Below are 19135 nucleotides of genomic sequence, written 5' to 3'. Positions count from 1 at the left end.
AACAGGGATTGAACCCAGAGGAACTTAATCACTGAAACGTATCAGCAACCCTTTTTATATTTTATTTTGAGTCATGATCTCACTACATTTTTTAGGGCTTCACTAAGTTGCTGAGGCTGGCTTTGAATTTAGCAGTCCTCCTGACCCAATCTCTCAAGCTGCTGGGATTATAGTTGTGCCCCACTATTCATGCCTGACAAGAACTTTTGAAAAGGAAGTTATGCATGAATAAATTAACCAAGTGCAGTGGTAGGATCATCAGATGGGTGGCTACAGTAAAAAAGGGGAAATTTCTTCTGTAGGTCCGTTATTACATTGTTAGGTTTGGAAGATGGTGGTTATATGTCCGGTAAGGTTAGTAATATATTCTGTGAAGTTCATTTGTTTGGAGAATTTTTTGACTAATACAGAAATTAAGGTAATTGGCTTTGAAAGAGCTTTAGAGAGGCCAAGATAATTGTTGCCAATGATGCAGAACCCTGTCTTATACCTCATGGTGGTCTAGTTCCCCAAAGTCCGGTGCTCTAAAGGTTCTTTGATATCGAGCAAGTTCATAGAGAACTTCAGTTCACACCTGCCTAAATTCTGTTTTTTGTTGTTGTTTTTCATGTTGTTGTTGTTTTATATCTTCCTACGGTGTAGACACCAAATCTGATTTTCTCAGCCAGGTTTTCTTTGGACACCTCAGAGAGTCCTATGTTCTCAGCCACTATCCATTCCTGGGGCTGCCACCATGTGCCCACAGCTGTCCTGTGCCCTGCATGGTAAAAGGAATTTCAGGCCCTGGGTCAGCTCCTCTTAGAGGACAGCCTAAGTTGTGAGGTACAGCCTCTTGGGGGATCAGCTGAGGTCTTGGGGCTAAGGAATGTCCTGGAACAAGCCTCATCTAGACCACTGACTTTTTGGAACCTTGTTTTCCCCAAGCCATGTTCCCATTCTTTGGAGAAAGTTGGACAGTCAGCCTGTGGATGCTGGTGCTGAGGGGCCAGGTCAACAGTGACTCCTGCCTTTTCAGTCTCTCACAGTGTGAAGGAGCAAAACCTCTCCCAGAGCATAAGGACCACCCACCCCAGTGCAGAGCTGGGCAAACCTGAAAAGCCTCATAGACTGGAATCATGGTCCAGGTTCATGGGAGAGTTATCCTGGAGGCTTTCAGTGAGCAAGACCTGGAGGGAGCATGTCCCTGCTTTCAGGGACCTTCCCTGCCCCTTGAGCCTGACACATGTGTGCTCCCTCAGCACCAAAGCTTTCTGTGTATCACTTTGAAATGATGTGCTCACTTATCTGAGGCCCAGGTTAATTTATTCAGAGCCATATGGGGTGGACTATTATTAAGAGGCAAGAAAGAATTGGATTTTAAAGTCTAGTTATATTTTCATTGTCAAAATACCCAACTTACAGCCAGGTACACTGGGGCACAACTGTGATCCTTCCTGCTCCAGGGACTAAGACAGGAGTGTTGCAAATTTGAGGACAGCCTTAGCAACTTAGCTGGGACTTCTGCAACCTGCTGAGACTGCATCTCAAAGTAAAATATAAAAATGACTGGGGATGTGGATCAGTAGTAAAATGTCTCTGGGTTTTATTTTGGGGGGTAGAAAAAAAATGAACACACCTAATTACCTAATTTACCATTTGCTACCCCTGACTTTATATAGAACATTTCTAAGATTCAGTCTTGTCTTTTCAGTGGTTTCAAATTGAACTGCAGTCCTAGATTCCAAAATCCCACATAAGATACAGAGAAACTCTGTGTTACATTATTGCTCATGATTTTGAGTCCAATTCTACAAAAATAGTAGTGGATAAATTTATGAATGTGGTTTCATGAAAACTAGTATCTGTGCTTCACAAGGTGATGAATTGGACAAAGGGTGACAGTTTTTCACTGTCCTTGTCTGGCCTTGGCAGGTTCATGGTTTTTTTGGTATCAGGAATGGAGCCCAGAGGTGCTTAACCAACCCGTTTAGATTCTTTGTTTTGGTACAGAGTCTTGCTACATCGCCTAGTGCCTCAGACTCGTGAACCTCTAGATACAGGTGTGCACCATCACAACCATCTTCAATGTAATTTTTTTAAATTGATTTTTTAGTTTTCGGTTTTTATAACATCTTTATTTTTCTTTTATGTGGTCCTGAGGCTCGAACCCAGCGCCCTGTGCATGAGAGACAAGTTCGCTACTACTTGAGCCACATCCCCAGCCCCATTCACCACTGAGCACATACTCAGCCCTTCTTCTTATGTATTTATATATATATATGTATAGTTATGGATGGACAGAATACCTTTATTTTGTTTATTTTTCTGTGGTGATGAGGATTATACCCAGTGCCTCACACATGCTACCACGTGCTCTGCCACTCAGTTACAGTCCCAGTCCCTCCTTTTTATTCTTGATGAAGACCAGTCTCACTAAATTTCTGAGTATCTTGCTAAGTTGCTGAGACTGGCCTCCAACTTGCCATTTCTCTGCCTTAACCTCCCTAGTGGCTGAAGTTACAGGTGCACACTACCACACCAGCAGTTGGAATGTCTTTTTTTTTTAAAAAAAAATTATTTGTAGTTGGACACAATATCTTTATTTTAGTTATTCATTTATATGTGGTGCTGAGGATTGAACCCAAGGTCTTGCACGTGCAAGTAGAGTGCTCTACCACTGAGCCACATCCCCAGACCCTGGAATGACTTTTGAAGGTTTATCATCCAATTTATTTCCAGATGGAAATAGTATTGAAAATCAGTTTCTCTGCCTTTGTTCATAGTTTTGAAATTTGTACGTATGACTCTTTCCTTTATTCTTGCATTATTATAAAAATGGCATTAGCATATACTGTTATTTCTTATGTATATATGTGTAAAATTTCATGGCTTGGTAGTTTATTTACTCTTTATTAGTTAGACTTTATTTTTCAGAGCAATTTTTGGCTTATATAGTTTATTAGTCAGTTTTCTATAGAGGAACAGCATCAAGAGGAAGTTTGATTATAAAAGCGGACTTATTAGATTGGCCTACTTGACCCAAAGCTGGATGTCCACAGTGGCCATCTGCAGCTGGAAAGTTTTTGGAGTAGTTGCTGCAGAGTCCAAGAGGCTGAAGTGTCAGAACAAGAGGGATCAATGATGCTGCCCTAGTCCAGACCAAAAGTTCTGGAAACTCCCTGGAGAATCACTGGCAGAGTTCACATTGGGAGAGTGAACAAGGGAGTGTCTGATACCCTCAGGCCATTGCAGTAGCAAACAAGAACCTATTGGAGAAGAAAGGAGCTTGCTCTGCTGCTGCTTCCTTCTTCTTTGAACTTTTGTTCCACCTAAGACACAGTCCTATTGGATGGTGCTGCCTACCTTAAAAAGGTTTGCCAGTTTGGCTCACTATCCCACATGCCAATCATTTGTAGACACACCCTCATGGACACACACAAAATCTCATTAATTATCAGTATCTTTTAATCCAATCAGGATGACAATTAAATGTGTCATTACTCATAGTATGGAATACCCCTTCTCTCCAGCCGATAGTCTCCACTGTTCTGAAAATATTGCATTGGTGTAGAGTGTTTGTTAGCTACTAAACCAGTGTTGAACCTTTGATGAAGAGAATGGATGAAGCAACATGTTATGATAAGCCAAAGTTCATCATTTACCTTAGGGTTCCTCCTGGAATCATGTGAACACCATGCATGTTGAGTACAGGTTTCTCATGCTGTCAATCTCTCCTGGCCTCCACTATACATTTGGTGGCATATTTTAGATCTCAGTGACCTTTAAGGATGTGGCTGTGAACTTCACCCAGGAGGAGTGGGCTTTGCTGGATCCTTCCCAGAAGAACCTTTACAGAGATGTGATGCTGGAAGTCCTCAGAAACCTGGCTTCTATAGGTAATAATGATCTTTTTTTAAAATTAATCAAATAGAGAACTCATGTTTATTTTGGTCATTTATGTAGAAGGTGAAAAGGGAATCAGTTTTTGAATTATTGCAGCATTAAGAGCATGTATCATTTGGCAAAGCATTGTTAGCTCCTAAATATTCATAAAGATTGTTCTGTTCTCTCATATTAGGAAACAGATGGGAAGACAAGACCACTGAAGTTCAGATTGAAAACTCTGGGAGCAATGTAAGGTACTGTCCTCACAAGAAGAGTCCATGAGGGGGTCTGAGAACTGTCATGTAATATTTAAAGGAAACCAACGAAAGAAGTATGCATAATTTGAGAAGTATTTATTCTTATAGTGCTTTTCACCTGAAGTATATACTTAGCTGTAACAGATATTCCGTCTTTTCAAAGTATTTGACATGCAAAAAGTATATGAAATCGCATATGTGAATATCACTATTTGGATAATAGCCATAGAGAAGCTGTGTTGAAAAGGATAGTTTGCTTTCAATCTCCTTATTTTTAAGCAAGTTGAACAAGTCAGAAAACCTATCCTTTACCTGATGTTGGTAGTAATGTAAAGATCTATCAATACATAGAAAATTGTGAATGAATCAAGCATTGATTATGTGCTGGTCACTTCTTCTTCCTTAAAGAAGTCATATGGTAAACTCAAAGGCACAAAATAATGTGGGAAAACCTTCAAATCGATTCCAATTCTTAATTGAACAAAGAAAAATTTTAATAGAGTAAATCCATGTGACTTCATTATGTGTGCAAAAGACTTCATATGACCTTCATTCCTTCATAGGCAGATCACATCATACTCTGGACACAAATACTGCAAGCATGAGGAACGTGAAGAGAAGCCATGTGAATTTAAACAATATAAGACATCTCTGGTTTCTCCCAAAAATGTTCACACACAAATGTTAATACAAATTGGAGATGGACCTTTTAAATGTACAGTACGTGGGAAAGTCATCCATCATTCCAGTGACATTCAAAGGCATAAAGATACTCATACTGGGTGGCAACCCTATGAATATCAACAATGCAGTGAAGCCGCGTCTTCTCCCATGGGTGTTCCAAGACACATGAGAACACACAGTGAACGTAAACGTTTTCAATGTGAGGTATGTGGGAAAGCCTTTTGTTTCTCCTCTTTATTAAGAAGACATGAAAGAACTCATGCTGGAGAGAAAGTGTATGAATGTAAACGAGGTGGTCAGACCTGTATTTCATACACAAGTCTTCAAAGGCACAGGATCACACACATGGGGAATGAAGGTTTCAAATGTAAGGTATGTGGGAAAGACTTTGCTTATCCCAGTTTACTTAGAATCCATCAGAGAATGCACACTGGAGAGAAGCCCTATAAATGTAAGCAGTGTGGCAAAGCCTTCACTCAGTCCTCTGGCCTTCACTCACATGAAAAAATTCATACTGGAGAGAAGCCCTATGCATGTAAGCAGTGTGGCAAAGCCTTCACTCAGTCCACTAACCTTCACACACATGAAAAAACTCATACTGGAGAGAAGCCCTATGCATGTAAGCAGTGTGGCAAAGCCTTTGCTACGTCCAGATACCTTCACAGACATGGAAGAACACATATTGGAGAGAAGCCCTATGAATGTAAGCACTGTGGCAAAGCCTTTGCTACATTCAGTTACCTTCAGTCACATGAAAAAACTCATACTGGGGAGAAGCCATATAAATGTGAGCAGTGTGGAAAAGCCTTTTCTACATCTAGTAACCTTCAAATTCATGGAAGAAGACATACTAGAGAGAAATGCTCTGAATGTCAACAATGTGGAAAAGTCTTCACTACTGCCTCTGGCCTTCAGATACATGAACGAACTCATACTGGAGAGAAGCCCTATGAATGTAAGCAGTGTGGGAAAGCCTTCACTCAGTCCTCTAGCCTTCACTTACATGAGAAAACTCATACTGGAGCGAAGCCCTATGATTGTAAGCAGTGTGGCAAAGCCTTTGCTACGTCCAGTTACCGTCAGATTCATGGAAGAAAACACTCTGGAGAGAAGCCATATGAATGTAAGCACTGTGGCAAAGCCTTTGCTACATCCAGTCACCTTCACTCACATGAAAAAACTCATACTGGACAGAAGCCTTATGAATGTAAGCAGTGTGGCAAAGCCTTTTCTAGATCCAGTTACCTTCAGATTCATGGAAGAATGCACAGTGGAGAGAAGCCCTATGCATGTAAGCAGTGTGGCAAAGCCTTCACTCAGTCCACTAACCTTCACACACATGAAAAAACTCATACTGGAGAGAAGCCCTATGCATGTAAGCAGTGTGGCAAAGCCTTTGCTACGTCCAGTTCTCTTCAGATTCATGGAAGAATGCATACTGGAGAAAAGCCCTATGAATGTAAGCACTGTGGCAAAGCCTTTGCTACATTCAGTTACCTTCAGTCACATGAAAAAACTCATACTGGGGAGAAGCCATATAAATGTGAGCAGTGTGGAAAAGCCTTTTCTACATCTAGTAACCTTCAAATTCATGGAAGAAGACATACTAGAGAGAAATGCTCTGAATGTCAACAATGTGGAAAAGTCTTCACTACTGCCTCTGGCCTTCAGATACATGAACGAACTCATACTGGAGAGAAGCCCTATGAATGTAAGCAGTGTGGGAAAGCCTTCACTCAGTCCTCTAGCCTTCACTTACATGAGAAAACTCATACTGGAGCGAAGCCCTATGATTGTAAGCAGTGTGGCAAAGCCTTTGCTACGTCCAGTTACCTTCAGATTCATGGAAGAAAACACTCTGGAGAGAAGCCATATGAATGTAAGCACTGTGGCAAAGCCTTTGCTACATCCAGTCACCTTCACTCACATGAAAAAACTCATACTGGACAGAAGCCTTATGAATGTAAGCAGTGTGGCAAAGCCTTTTCTAGATCCAGTTACCTTCAGATTCATGGAAGAATGCACACTGGAGAGAAGCCTTATGAATGTAAGCAGTGTGGCAAAGCCTTTGCTGCATCCTCTACGCTTCACAAACATGAAAGAATACATACCAGAGAAAAGCGCTATGAATAACAACAATGTGGAAAAGCTTTTCCCACATCCTCTCTGCTTCACACACGTGAAAGAACAGATACTGCAGAGAAATCATATTCATGAGAACAATTGGTAAACTTTTCTGTTATTACTGTTTCACTCATATACATGTAGGAAGTTACTGGAGAAAAATCCTTTGAATGTAAAACCTGGTAAATCAATATTTCATGTCATTCTCAAAGACAAGAATGTACTCACACTGCTGAAAATGTGTGTGTGTGTGTGTGAGAGAGAGACAGAGAGAGAGAGAGAATGGGAATTTATTCTGGTTGTGCTCTACCACTTAGCTACATTCCAGTTAATTTTTATTTTGAGACAGAGACTTGCTGCATTTTTAGGGTCTTCCAAAGGTGCTGAGGCTAGCCTCCAACATTGATCCTTCAGAATCAGCCTCTCAAGTCTCAGGAATTAAAGGCATACACCACCACTTCCAACTGAGTAACTCTTTAAATGTATAAAAATATCACAAATCATTCCATTTTCCCTATTGCCTTCAATGGCATTTCATTCTCATTGAAAAATAAACCCTCTGAATGTAAGCAGTGTGGCAACACCATTGCTCCATCCCATCAGCTCCAAGGCTTTACCGAACCCTGGTGTAAGTGTCCGGTAAAGCCTTGGAGAAAGAGACCACCAAGAGACCACTCATGCAATTGGCAGAAGGGGATTTATTGATTCAGCATGCTGGGGCTCCATGCCCACTCTGGAAGAGGGAAAGACCCAGAGCCTAGGGCAAGGGTTGAGCAGTGCTTAAGTACACTTTTTGGGGAGGGTGGGGACTATACACATCATAGTCTCCTTTAACCAATCACCATACACCCGCGGGAAAATCAAACAATAATTCTTAGACTTGATTAGTACATTCATTGGAGGGAACAGGCTGGGCGGGGGTGATTGGTCACTCCTAACCGGGGTACACATTCAAACTGATTGGTTTTGGGCCTTGAATGCCTATGTGCCGGGCTACTCAGGGTCCTAAGTTATTAAACAACCAGAAGATCAGGAGGAATATTTACTGGGAAGTTCGGATATTGTCCTAACAGCTCCAGGAATTTAACCCAGGCTTTGCAGTTTAGAAGCAGGTTTACAATGCCTGGTCCTTTACATTTTAACTCAGGCTTTGCAGCTTAGAAACTTTACACTTTCACTGGCACTGTTGAACCACAACACAAGAAAAAGAACACAGACTCCAATTTTGAATCAAACTTAATCAAAATTTTATTTATGTACCCAGGAGCTGGCCATGTCTGTCCTCAAACCCCAGGCTAAAGATACTCCAGCTGTCTCAGAACACATTTGTTTTAAATCAAACAACAACTCTTTTTTTAGACAGAGGGAGAGAGAGACAGAGAATTTTTAATATTTAATTTTCATTTTCGGCAGACAACATTTTTTTTTTGTATGTGGTGCTGAGCATCTTTTTTGTATGTGGTGCTCACGCATGCCAGGTGAGCGAGCTACTGTGTGAGCCACATCCCCAGCCCTCGGAACACATTTTCATAACACAAAAGTTTGCAAAGAGGGGTGTCTTGAGAACTTACAGACACCAGGATTTGGATAAGCATAATACAAAGGCAGGTAGTAGGTTAATGAACTACATGGCTTAACATTTCAAGGTAGGGAATAAATTCAGATCCCAACATTAGAATGTATGAGGTACCACTGAGCTTTCAGAGAGGGTTGTTATCTGGTCAGGGAGGGCCAAGTATGGGTGACTTCAAGGCATGGGCAGGCATTCCAAGCAAGTTTAAAGATTGCAGTAATTTATACTAAAACAAAAATTAGTTTTCATGAGTTTTGGATGCGATGGCTCCCAATCTTAAGGAATTAGGCTGGTTTTCAGAGTTATATTCTCAAACCCACTATATTTATGCTCCCACCCACTTCTTTTTACCACAATAGAAAAAGGGCTGGGGATGGAGCTCAGGGATTCTGTACCCCTGCCATGGATTCAATGCCCAGCAGAGGTGGGGGGGAGAGCACCTAGAGTTGAGTTCTCAGCCCTAGACCGGTATGTGGCTACTATTCCACACTTGAGGGATTATGACTGTTTATATATAAGGCCCCCTCCCCATGGTCATTGGGAATGTTGCTGGGTAGACTGAATTTGGGCCAGGACACAAGATATGAAAGACTTCACCAATTCAAGCTAAGAGTAAAAATAAAGTTGTATTCACTTTCTGGGAAGGGGCAGATACTGAAGCCAGAAATAGACAGGCAGTCACTACAGACAGGTAAATGGAGTCAGGTCTGATCAAGGAGACCAATGTTGAGAGAGTCTGGCAAGTTGCAGACTGTCCCCTGACGGATAGAAATGTTAATCCCTTCAGAGCCCTTGCTCCACCCTCATCAAGGACCTGCCCTAGCTCCTTCCTGTTGCTAAGGTAGCCTGCCCCAGGAATTTCCCCTCCCTACAGGCAGCTTTAAGGGTGTTAATGTGTCCTTAGCTGCTGCATCCTGCCCTTCCCTCTTCATCCCCCTTGTTTGTCACCTTTGTACCATCTCACCAAGCATTCCTGGGTCTATTCACCCAGGAAGGAAGGAGAAAGATAAGGGGGAAAGGCATGGAGAACACAGGAAGCCTAGGACTCATAGAAAGGCTGAACACCTTGCTTCTGGGAATACCAGGATACCACCTATGGCCCACTTCTCCCTCCTGGGGAGAAGTCTATGTTACTCCTTTAAAAATAAACCCTGCTTTGTGTGCTTGCCTGGGCTTGCTTCTCTAATGTTCAAACTTCAACATGTGAGGGAGCAGAACTCCTCACCAGTAACTGTAAAGGTAAAATTTCCAAGCTGATTTTAAGCTGCAGAGCCTGAGTTAAAGTGTAAAAGACCAGGCATCCTAAAGTTTCCAAAGTGCAGAGATTGGGTTAAAAAGTAAAAGACTAGGTATTGTTAGAGTCCCTCTGCTACCCCCAAAACCTGTAATCCCTGTAGCTGTTAGGAAAATACTGGAACTGCCCAGTAAATATTTCCACTGACTTTCTGGTTGTTTAATAGCTAAGGGTTCCGAGTTGCTTGGCACGTAGGCATTGCAGGACCTAAACCAATCAGTTTGAATGTGTTCCCCACTTAGGAGCACCAATCGCCCCTGTCCAATCTGTTCCCGCCAATGTATGCACTAATCCTGACTCAGGGTTGTTGTTCAATTTTCCTGCGCCTCATGATGATTTGTTCTGATGTATGCTAAGCCCCCCACCCTCTCCAAAAAGTGTACTTAAGCTCCGCTTGAACCCTGCTCTGGGCTCTGGGCTGCTCACCCTTCTTGAGTGAGCACAGAGTCCCAGCACGCTGGAATGGATCCCAATAAATATCCCCTTTTGCCAATTGCATGGAGTAAGTCTCTTGTGTGGTCTCTCCCTCCGACGTTCCGCCAGACCCCCCTTACATAACCAGCGGTATCAACACCACAGGCATATGTGCCCCAAGTGGGGTTTCATATGCAGGCTTTATGGGCCGAGCTGAGCAGGGTTATTGTTTCTTTCTGGTTTAACTATCAGTTGAAACCCAGGAAGCTGAGAGCCCTGGGTCAGCAGCTAGGGATATGGTGCTTACCAGGCCGGAGCAGGTGGGCTGGTGGCTTTTCTTGAAAATGTTGGTGCCTCTGAACCACTGACATGGAACACACACAAATGCCTTAAGCCACAGATGACACCACGCCTACATACAGTGTGCCCTCTACACACATGCCTATGACTGATTACCCTTTCTATAAAACCTGAGAGTCCTAGACAGCCCCTGAAGAGAGGCCTAAGGACATGGTACCCTTGTCTTCCTGGTGTAGCTTCACTGGTCAACGTTCCTTTCCTGCTTTACATCATGACTTTTTCTGTTTAGATTTGGGGTAGACAGATAACCTGATGTGTGGGATCACCAGAGTCAGATTGCTTCCAACAACTCCCTAATAGTGAAATGTAGAACATGGACATTAAGCACAAGGTGCTCATTTTATTTCAACCTCGCATTGCTGCTTTAGGGAATTGCCTCCCACACCTCCTTCCCCTCCATCCTGCTGGGGAGAGAACACTGAGCCAAATCACCAACACCAATTGTTTTTTTTTTTTCTTAGCTCTATCTAATTCCTCAAAATATAAGTATTCCGGAGGTGATGAGAATTACTGAAATAATTGTCAAACTGTATTTATTTTCACATATCAAATATGTATGATACATATGATATTTTTAAATATTGTTTCAAAAATTTTGAGACTGTCTCTTGCTAAATTGCCTGAGGTCACACCAGCTGATACTATATATGTATATAGGTATCTTTTTCTTTGAGGTTCTGTTGAAAACTCCCTGTGGGGCTCGACCTCTGAGCTAGATCATCAACCCTTTTAATTTATTTGAAGGTAGGCTCTCCCTGTGTGTGAAGCCTGATTGAAATATTGTAGTGTGTGTAGCTAGGTAAGTGGGGTCTAATATCAGGCCCAATAAAAAAATGCAATCTGATCTGATCCTGGGAAACCAAAAAAACACCTGAGAAGTGAAGTGTTCATGTCGTCATGGCCTTGGGCAAGTCCTAAATAAGGGTTAATGAAGTGGCTCCCAGTAAAATAGGAAGATGCTCATCAAACCACACTAGGCTGTTCCTGCCCAGGTTTCTGCTTCCCACCCCATAAGTCCACCCAATTCCCTCCATTTGGCTTTCCACTCTCATGCCCAATCACCTGCACAATAAAGGAAAATAAAGGACAGGAATGTTGGGGGACAAAAGATGACCTTAGTTTTAAGAGGGAGAAGACCTCCCCCTCCCAGGGATTCTGCCTCTTGGGTCCCCTTCTTCCTGGGGTGGGTGGAGTTTTGTGCTTTCTCTTATTAAAGCCTTCCACTTTCCACTCTCCACCTGCTTCTCTGGTGTTATACTGCAGGATTCAGGAACAAGGACTCCTCATGGTAAATAGCATTATCATTTATTGATTTTCACCTGATTTTGGGCTCCTCAGGCCTTAGAGTCCTTAAGTCACTATTGTATATATATTATTGGTTGTTCAAAACATTACAAAGCGAGCTGGGGATGTGGCTCAAGCGGTAGTGTGCTCGCCTGGCGTGCGTGCAGCCCAGGTTCAATCCTCAGCACCACATAGAAACAAAGATGTTGTGCCTGCTGAAAAAATAAAAAATAAATATTAAAAAATAACATTACAAATCTCTTGACATATCATATTTCATACATTAGATTCAAGTTGGTTATGAACTCCCAATTTTACCCCAAATACAGATTGCAGCATCACATTGGTTACACATCCACGTTTTTACATATTGCCATACTAGTGTCTGTTGTATTGTGCTGTCTTTCCTATCCTCTACTATGCCCCCTCCCCTCCCCTCCCATCTTCTCTCTCTACCCCATCTACTGTAATTCATTTCTCTCCTTGTTTATTTTCCCATTCCCCTCACAACCTCTTATGTGTAATTTTGTATAACAATGAGGGTCTCCCTCTATTAACATGCAATTTCCCTTTTCTCTCCCTTTCCCTCCCACCTAATGTATCTGTTTAATGTTGATCTTTTCTTCCTGCTCTTCCTCCCTGCTCTGTTCTTAGTTGTTCTCATTATATCAAAGAAGACATTTGGTATTTGTTTTTTAGGGATTGGCTAGCTTCACTAAGCATAATCTGCTCTAGTGCCATCCATTTCCCTGCAAATTCCATGATTTTGTCATTTTTTAGTGCTGTGTAATACTCCATGGTATATAAATGCCACATTTTTTTTTATCCATTCATCTATTGAAGGGCATCTGGTTTGGTTCCACAGTCTAGCAATTGTGAATTGTGCTGCTATGAACATTGATGTGGCAGTATCCCTGTAGTATGCTCTTTTAAGGTCTTCTTTTTGTCATTTTAAAAATTTTTATTATTTTTTTTTAATTTTAATTTTCATTTTTTTATTATCATTATTATTTTTGTAAAATTTTTTTTTCTTTTGTTTCTTTATTTTCTAATTTTGTTTGTTTGTTTGTTTTTGTTTCTTTTATCTTTTCATTTCTTTTCAATTTTCTTATTCCCCCTTCCTTGAATTCTACCCGCCTTCTCTCATTCTCTTTAGTGACTTCTTCCCTGCCCTTCTAATATTTTTTATATATTTTTTAATTGTTGTTTGTTTCTGTGGTGAGGTTAAAACCCAGGGCATCACCCATGCTGGGAAAGCAGTCTCCCTCAGCCAGAGCTCAATCCCAGATGTTACCATTTGTACCAAGTTCCAGCAAAGGCTTCCCACCTGGATTAGTTCCCAGCCCAGGAAAGAAGATCCACCTGAAAAGGGCTGGGGCCAAGGATCTGCCACTCTAGGCAATTTTGTTTAGTGATTGGATAACCTTAGCTGTCAGTCACAATGCAGAGGCCTGACTAGGGGCGCCCCATTAGGGATGCTGGGGTGGAACTGTCCAATCAGATCTGGACCAGAGGGGAAGGGCGGGCTTTGGAAATCTCCTGGGCTTTTCTTCCTCATCAACTCTGCTTCTCCCTTTCCGGGCCCCATGTGCTCTGCCAAAATGTCTAGGTGATTCTGAGCAGCCTGTGCTTCCCTCTATCTCTGGTGCCTTGAGGTCCTCAAGAGAACACCGGGTCCTCTATAAAGAAAAATGGTAAGTATATGACAAGGGCTGAAGGTACATGGTCAGCACCTGCCTTGGGGCCCCCGCAAAGGAGTGAGCTTCAGAAGCCTGGTGGAGTCACCTCTGGAGGTTGCCCTGGGTCTCTGTCCCCTGGTCCTGGGTGTTGGGCTGGATGGTAGAATCTTGAAGTCACCTCGCTGGCGGCTGACCCTAAGCCTCTGCCACTGATCCCGTGGGGTGAACTGGGTTTTGGGTGCCCAAGGTTGGTGCAGAGGGTGCAGCCTAGTCCTCCAAGGCGGATGGCCCTGGGCTTCTGCTCTCTGGCCCCTAGGATTGGGCTGGGTATCCAGTCCCTGAGGTCAGCTGCGGAGCATGAGGCCCAATTACCCCTGGCAGGTGGCCCTGGGCCCTGTCCCTTGGCTTCCATTGTTGAATGGGCGGCTCAGGTTACCAACTTCCCCTCCCCTCCCTGCTGGTGGCCCGCCCCCACTCTTCAAAACGTGTAGGAAGCAGGATCCCAAATCCACTTTACTTCCCCCAATTTAGTTCCTCTGAAAGCTGTCTTTCAAATTGCAGTTGCCTCCTGTGTTCTAAAATGCCACCATCTTTTCCACTTCCCGTCATAAATATCTGGTCTTCCTCCTGTGCTTCAAATGGACACAGTCTATTACTTTTCACTTTTTCTCTACTGATATATTTCAAACAATATTTTGTTTTTGTATTGCAGTTCAAACCTAGAGAAGCTTTATCAGTGAAATCCTCAGGCAAACCCCCCCAATTAAAAAAAAATGAGATTGTATCCCAGTTGCTTGGGACACTGACCTCCAACTTCTTCTTCTTTTTTTTTTTTTTTTTTTTTTTTTTTTTTTTTGAGAGAGAGAGAAATTTTAATATTTATTTATTTTTTTAGTTTTGGGCAGACACATCTTTATTTGTATGTGGTGCTGAGGATCCAACCCAGGCCGCATGCATGCCAGGAGGGTGCCCTACCACTTGAGCCACATCCCCAGCCCAGTCCTCCAACTTGTGATCCTCTTGCCTCAATCTCCTGAGTCCCTGGAGTTACAGGCCCATGCCACTGTCCCTGGCAAGAATAACACTTTTGTTTTCTGTTTCTCAATATCATCCTTGAGGGAAAAGAATAGTCACTTGACACATGCTGTGTTCCGATAACATAGTTACTTTAAATGAAATAAGGCAGTGGGTTATTGGTACTAGGGATATTGAATCTTGGTTTACATCCACAGCCCTTTTTTGTTTGTTATTTGTTTGTTTGTTTGTTTGTTTTTGGCAGAAGTTATTTGTTTATTTTACTTTGTTTCCATTACTTATACATGACAGTAAAATGCATTTTGACACATTATATGTAAATAGAGTGTAACTTCTCCTTTTTCTGGTTGTACCTAATGTCCATTCACACTGGTCATGTAGTCACATATGCAAATAGGATAAAATGTCTGATTTATTCTCAGGCCCTTCATCTCCAGCCCTTTTAAATTTTGTTTTCAAAGTGGATCTGGCCATGTTGTCCTGCCTCGCCTGGAACTTGTGATCCTCCTGCCTCAGCTTCTCTAGGTGGTGGAATTAAGGGCACTGGCCACCATACCTGAGGAAAATAGTTTATTTTGACCCAAATACTAATGACCATACTCAGGAATGTGGATTCAACTTATCCTGAATGATGTATGTGTTTTAACCAGGAAGAGATTACATTTTTTTTAAATACCAGGGATTGACCCCAGGGGTACTTAAGCACTGAGCCAGATCTGCAGCTCTTTTTATATTTTATTTTCAGACATGATGTCACTAAGTTTCTTAGGGCCTCACTAAGTTGCTGAGGCTGGCTTTGAATTTAGCTGTTCTCCTGACCTAGTTGAGCTGCTGGGGTTACAGTTGTGCCCCACTGTGCTTGGCTGACAAGGTCATTTGTAAAAGAAAGTTATGTATGAATACATTAACCAATTGCATTGGTAGGATCATCAGATGAGTGGCTACAGGAAAAAAAGGGGGTGGAGTTTCTTCTATAGGTCTGTTAAGTACATTGTTAGCTTTGGAAGATGGTGGTATATGGTAAGGTTGGTAATATATTCTGAGAAGTGCATTTGTTTTGAGAATTTGGGACTAATATAGAAATTAAGGTAATTGGCTATGAAAGGGCTTAAGCTATCAGATGAGAATTTTTGCCATCCATCCAGGACCCCATTTTACTATCTTCATGGTGATGTAGTTTCCCAAAGTCACGTGGTCTGAAGGTTCATTGATATAGAGCAAGTTCATAGAGAACTTCAGTTCACACCTGGGAAAATCCTGTGCTTCTGTCTTTATCTTTCTTAGGTATAGACAGCATATCAGATTTCTCAGGCTGGTTTTCTTTTGATACCTCAGAGAGTTCTATGTTCTCAGCCACTATCCTTTCCTGGATTGCCACCATGTGCCCACAGCTGTCCTGTGCCCTGCATGGTTCAAGGAACTTTAGGCCCTGGGTCAGCTCCTCTTAGAGGACAGCCTAAGTTGTGAGGTACAGCCTCTTGGGGGATAAACTGAGGTTTTGGGGCAAAGGAATGTCCTGGAACAAGTCTCATCTAGACAGCTAACTTCTTGGGGTCTTGTTTACCCAAGCCTTGTTCCCATTCCTTGGAGACAGTTGGACAGTCAGCCTGTGGATGCTGGTGGTGAGAGGCCAGGTCCCCAGTGATTCCTGACCCTTGCATTCTCTCACAGTGTGGAAGAGCAAAATCTCTCACAGCGCATAAGGACCAGCCACCGCAGTGCAGTGCTGTGAAAATCTGAAAAGCCTCATAGGCTGGAGTCATGGTCTAGGTCTCATGGGAGGGTGATCATGGAGTATTTCAGTGAGCATGCCCAGGTGTGAGGATGTCCCAGCTGGCAGGGGGACCTTCCCTGCCTCTTGAGCCTGATATGTTTGCTCCCTCAGCACCCGCCATCTGTGGTTATCACTGTGAAATGATCTGCTCACTTATCTGAGGCCCAAGTTTATTTATTCAGAACCAAATATGATGAAATATTATAAAAGAGGGAAAAAAGAAGTGATTTAAAAAGCCTACTTACATTTACATTCTATTTACATTTACATCCTAATTTATGGCAAGGTGCACTGGTGCACAGCAGTATTCCTTGCTTCTCCAGAGGCTGAGGCAAGAGGATTTATAGTTTGAGGACAGCTTTAACAACTTAGCGAGACCCTATGCAACTTGGTGAGACTTCAAAGACTGGGGATGTGGTTCAGTGGTCAACTGCCTCTGGGTTCAATCCAAGGTATTAAAAAGAAAAAAAAATGTGCCTTCTCCTTGGACCACCCCTTTGGGAGTTGGACTGTTAGCTTATGAAATTTGGGAGTTACATGAATTCACTCTGTCTACACTCACTATGATCACTACAAGATTTTGACTGATCTTAAATATGGTCTCATTTCCATTAGTAGAAGTAGGGTTTTTTTTTTTTTTAAGTTCACAAAGAAGCACAGCACACCTGGCCCTGGATTTCACAGAATTTTCTAAAATGCTCAGGGGTTTTCAGAGAGTGTAGATCATGGAGAAGTTCAGTCTCCTTAATCTCCTTGGTAATAAATTATATCATCTTTCTATTAATTTCATTGTATTTTATGCCTCTCATTTTGTACCTTTCCTATTATAATCATTTTTCATCATTCATGAGATGAAGTTTAGTAGAGTTATATGTGTGTGTGTGTGTGTGTGTGTGTGTCTGCTCCCCACCCCATAAGTCCACCCAATTATTTCCCTTTGGCCTTCCACCCTCATGCCCAAGCACCTGCCCAATAAAGAAAAATAAAGGACAGGAATTTGGGAGGACAAAAGATGACCTTAGGTTTAAGAGGGAGAAGACCTCCCCCTTCCAGGGATTCTGCCTTTTGGGTCCCCTTCTTCCTGGGGTGGGGGAAGTCTTTCATGCTTTCTCTTATGAAAGCTTTCCACTTTCCACTCTCCACCTGCTTCTCTGGTGTTATACTGCAGGATTCGGGAACAAGGACTCCTCATGGTAAACAACATTAACATTTATTGATTTTCACCTGACTTTGGGCTCTTCAGGCCTTAGAGTCCTTAAGTAAGTATTTTTTTATATTTTTAATTGTTTTGGGGGGCTGGGGATGTGGCTCAAGCGGTAGTGTGCTCACCTGGCATGCGTGCGGCCCGGGGTCCATCCTCAGCACCACATACAAAGATATTCTGTCTGCCGAAAACTAAAAAATAAATGTTAAAAAAAATTTCTCTCTCTCTCTCTCTCTCTCTCTCTCTCTCTCTCTCTCTCTCTCTCTCTGTCTCTTAAAAAAAAGAATTTAATTGTTGTTTGTTTCTGTGGTGAGGTTAAAACCCTGGGCATCACCCGTGCTGGGAAAGCAGTCTCCCTCAGCCAGAGCTCAATCCCAGATGTTACCATTTGTACCAAGTTCAAGCAAAGGCTTCCCACCTGGATTAGTTCCCAGCCCAGCCAAGAAGCTCCACCTGAAAAGGGCTGGGGCCAAGGATCTGCCACTCTAGGCAATTTTGGTTAGTGATTGGATAACCTTAGCTGTCAGTCACAATGCAGAGGCCTGACTAGGGGAAGCCCATTAGGGATGCTGGGGTAGAACTCTCCAATCAGATCCAGACCAGATGGGAAGGGCGGGCTTGGAAATCTCATTTGGCTTTTCTTCCTCACCAACTCTGTTCCTCCCTTTCCTGGCCCCAGGAGCTCTGCCAAAAGGCCTAGGTGATTCTGAGCAGCCTGTTTCCCCCTCTATCTCTGGTGCCTTGAGGTCCTACCAAAGATCCTCCTGTCTTAGGTTGGTACCATTGTAATTGGATCTTACCCGTCATTGACTACCTGTCTAGTATACAGCCACACCTGTGGAGAGGTACCAGCTCGGGGGGTGAGGTTCTTTGCCTCTCCTCTGTTGGCCCCCAAATTTTAGCTGAACGATCATGACAAGCAGAAGGAAGGAAGATATACCAAGCCAATTGACGGCTCCTTTTGGGAAAATTGTATCACCGATGACATCATCAGCAAAAATATCCCAACACTACCACAAGTTGCTGCACCAAAAGATAGTTCACAATGCATACAAGTGACACATAGTTTAGGCAAGTTCTGTAAGCGGTTCAGTGATGGCTATTGCAGAAACTGTAGATTAGTTTTATCTTTGTCTTCACCGGCACAGGGATGAAGATAGGAATTTTGGCAATAATGGTTAAAGAAAAAATTATGTAACATTCCAGAAGGTACTAAAAGAAAACAATTTTCTTAACAATTTACATTGTCTTCACTGGCTCTGGGATGAAGATAGGAATTCTGACAATAATGGCTAAAGAAAAAATTGTGTAACATTCCAGAAGGCACTAAAAGAAAACAATTTTCTTAACAATTTACATTATCTTGAAGAGAATTATTAAATATAATGAAAAGGATAGGTGAAAGTAAACAAACAGATCTGTTAACTTCTTTTTTGTTTACATATTAAAACAATTCTTAACAGTTGTTTACCCAATTTAAATTAAACCATTTAAATCACATGAAAAAAAATATTTGGATCCATTTTTTTATGAGCACTCATAATATATGATATATGGACATATGTACATTCAAACATATAACACAAAAC

The 19135-nt window shown here is 42.3% G+C and overlaps 1 protein-coding gene across 1 annotated transcript; it reads left to right on the top strand.

The window, feature by feature from the left end:
• Positions 1–331: 331 nt before the first annotated feature.
• On the top strand, positions 332–6938 carry LOC144251141 (uncharacterized). The gene is made up of 5 exons (XM_077794236.1): positions 332–349; positions 3749–3875; positions 4058–4118; positions 5471–6396; positions 6481–6938. The coding sequence occupies exons 1-5, from the start codon at positions 332–334 to the stop codon at positions 6936–6938; spliced, it is 1590 nt and encodes a 529-aa protein (XP_077650362.1).
• The last annotated feature ends 12197 nt before the right edge of the window (positions 6939–19135 follow it).

The sequence above is a fragment of the Urocitellus parryii genome, chromosome Y, assembly GCF_045843805.1.
Source record: "Urocitellus parryii isolate mUroPar1 chromosome Y, mUroPar1.hap1, whole genome shotgun sequence".
Classification (NCBI taxonomy): Eukaryota; Metazoa; Chordata; class Mammalia; order Rodentia; family Sciuridae; genus Urocitellus; species Urocitellus parryii.
This window is presented reverse-complemented; position numbering and strand designations above follow the sequence as displayed.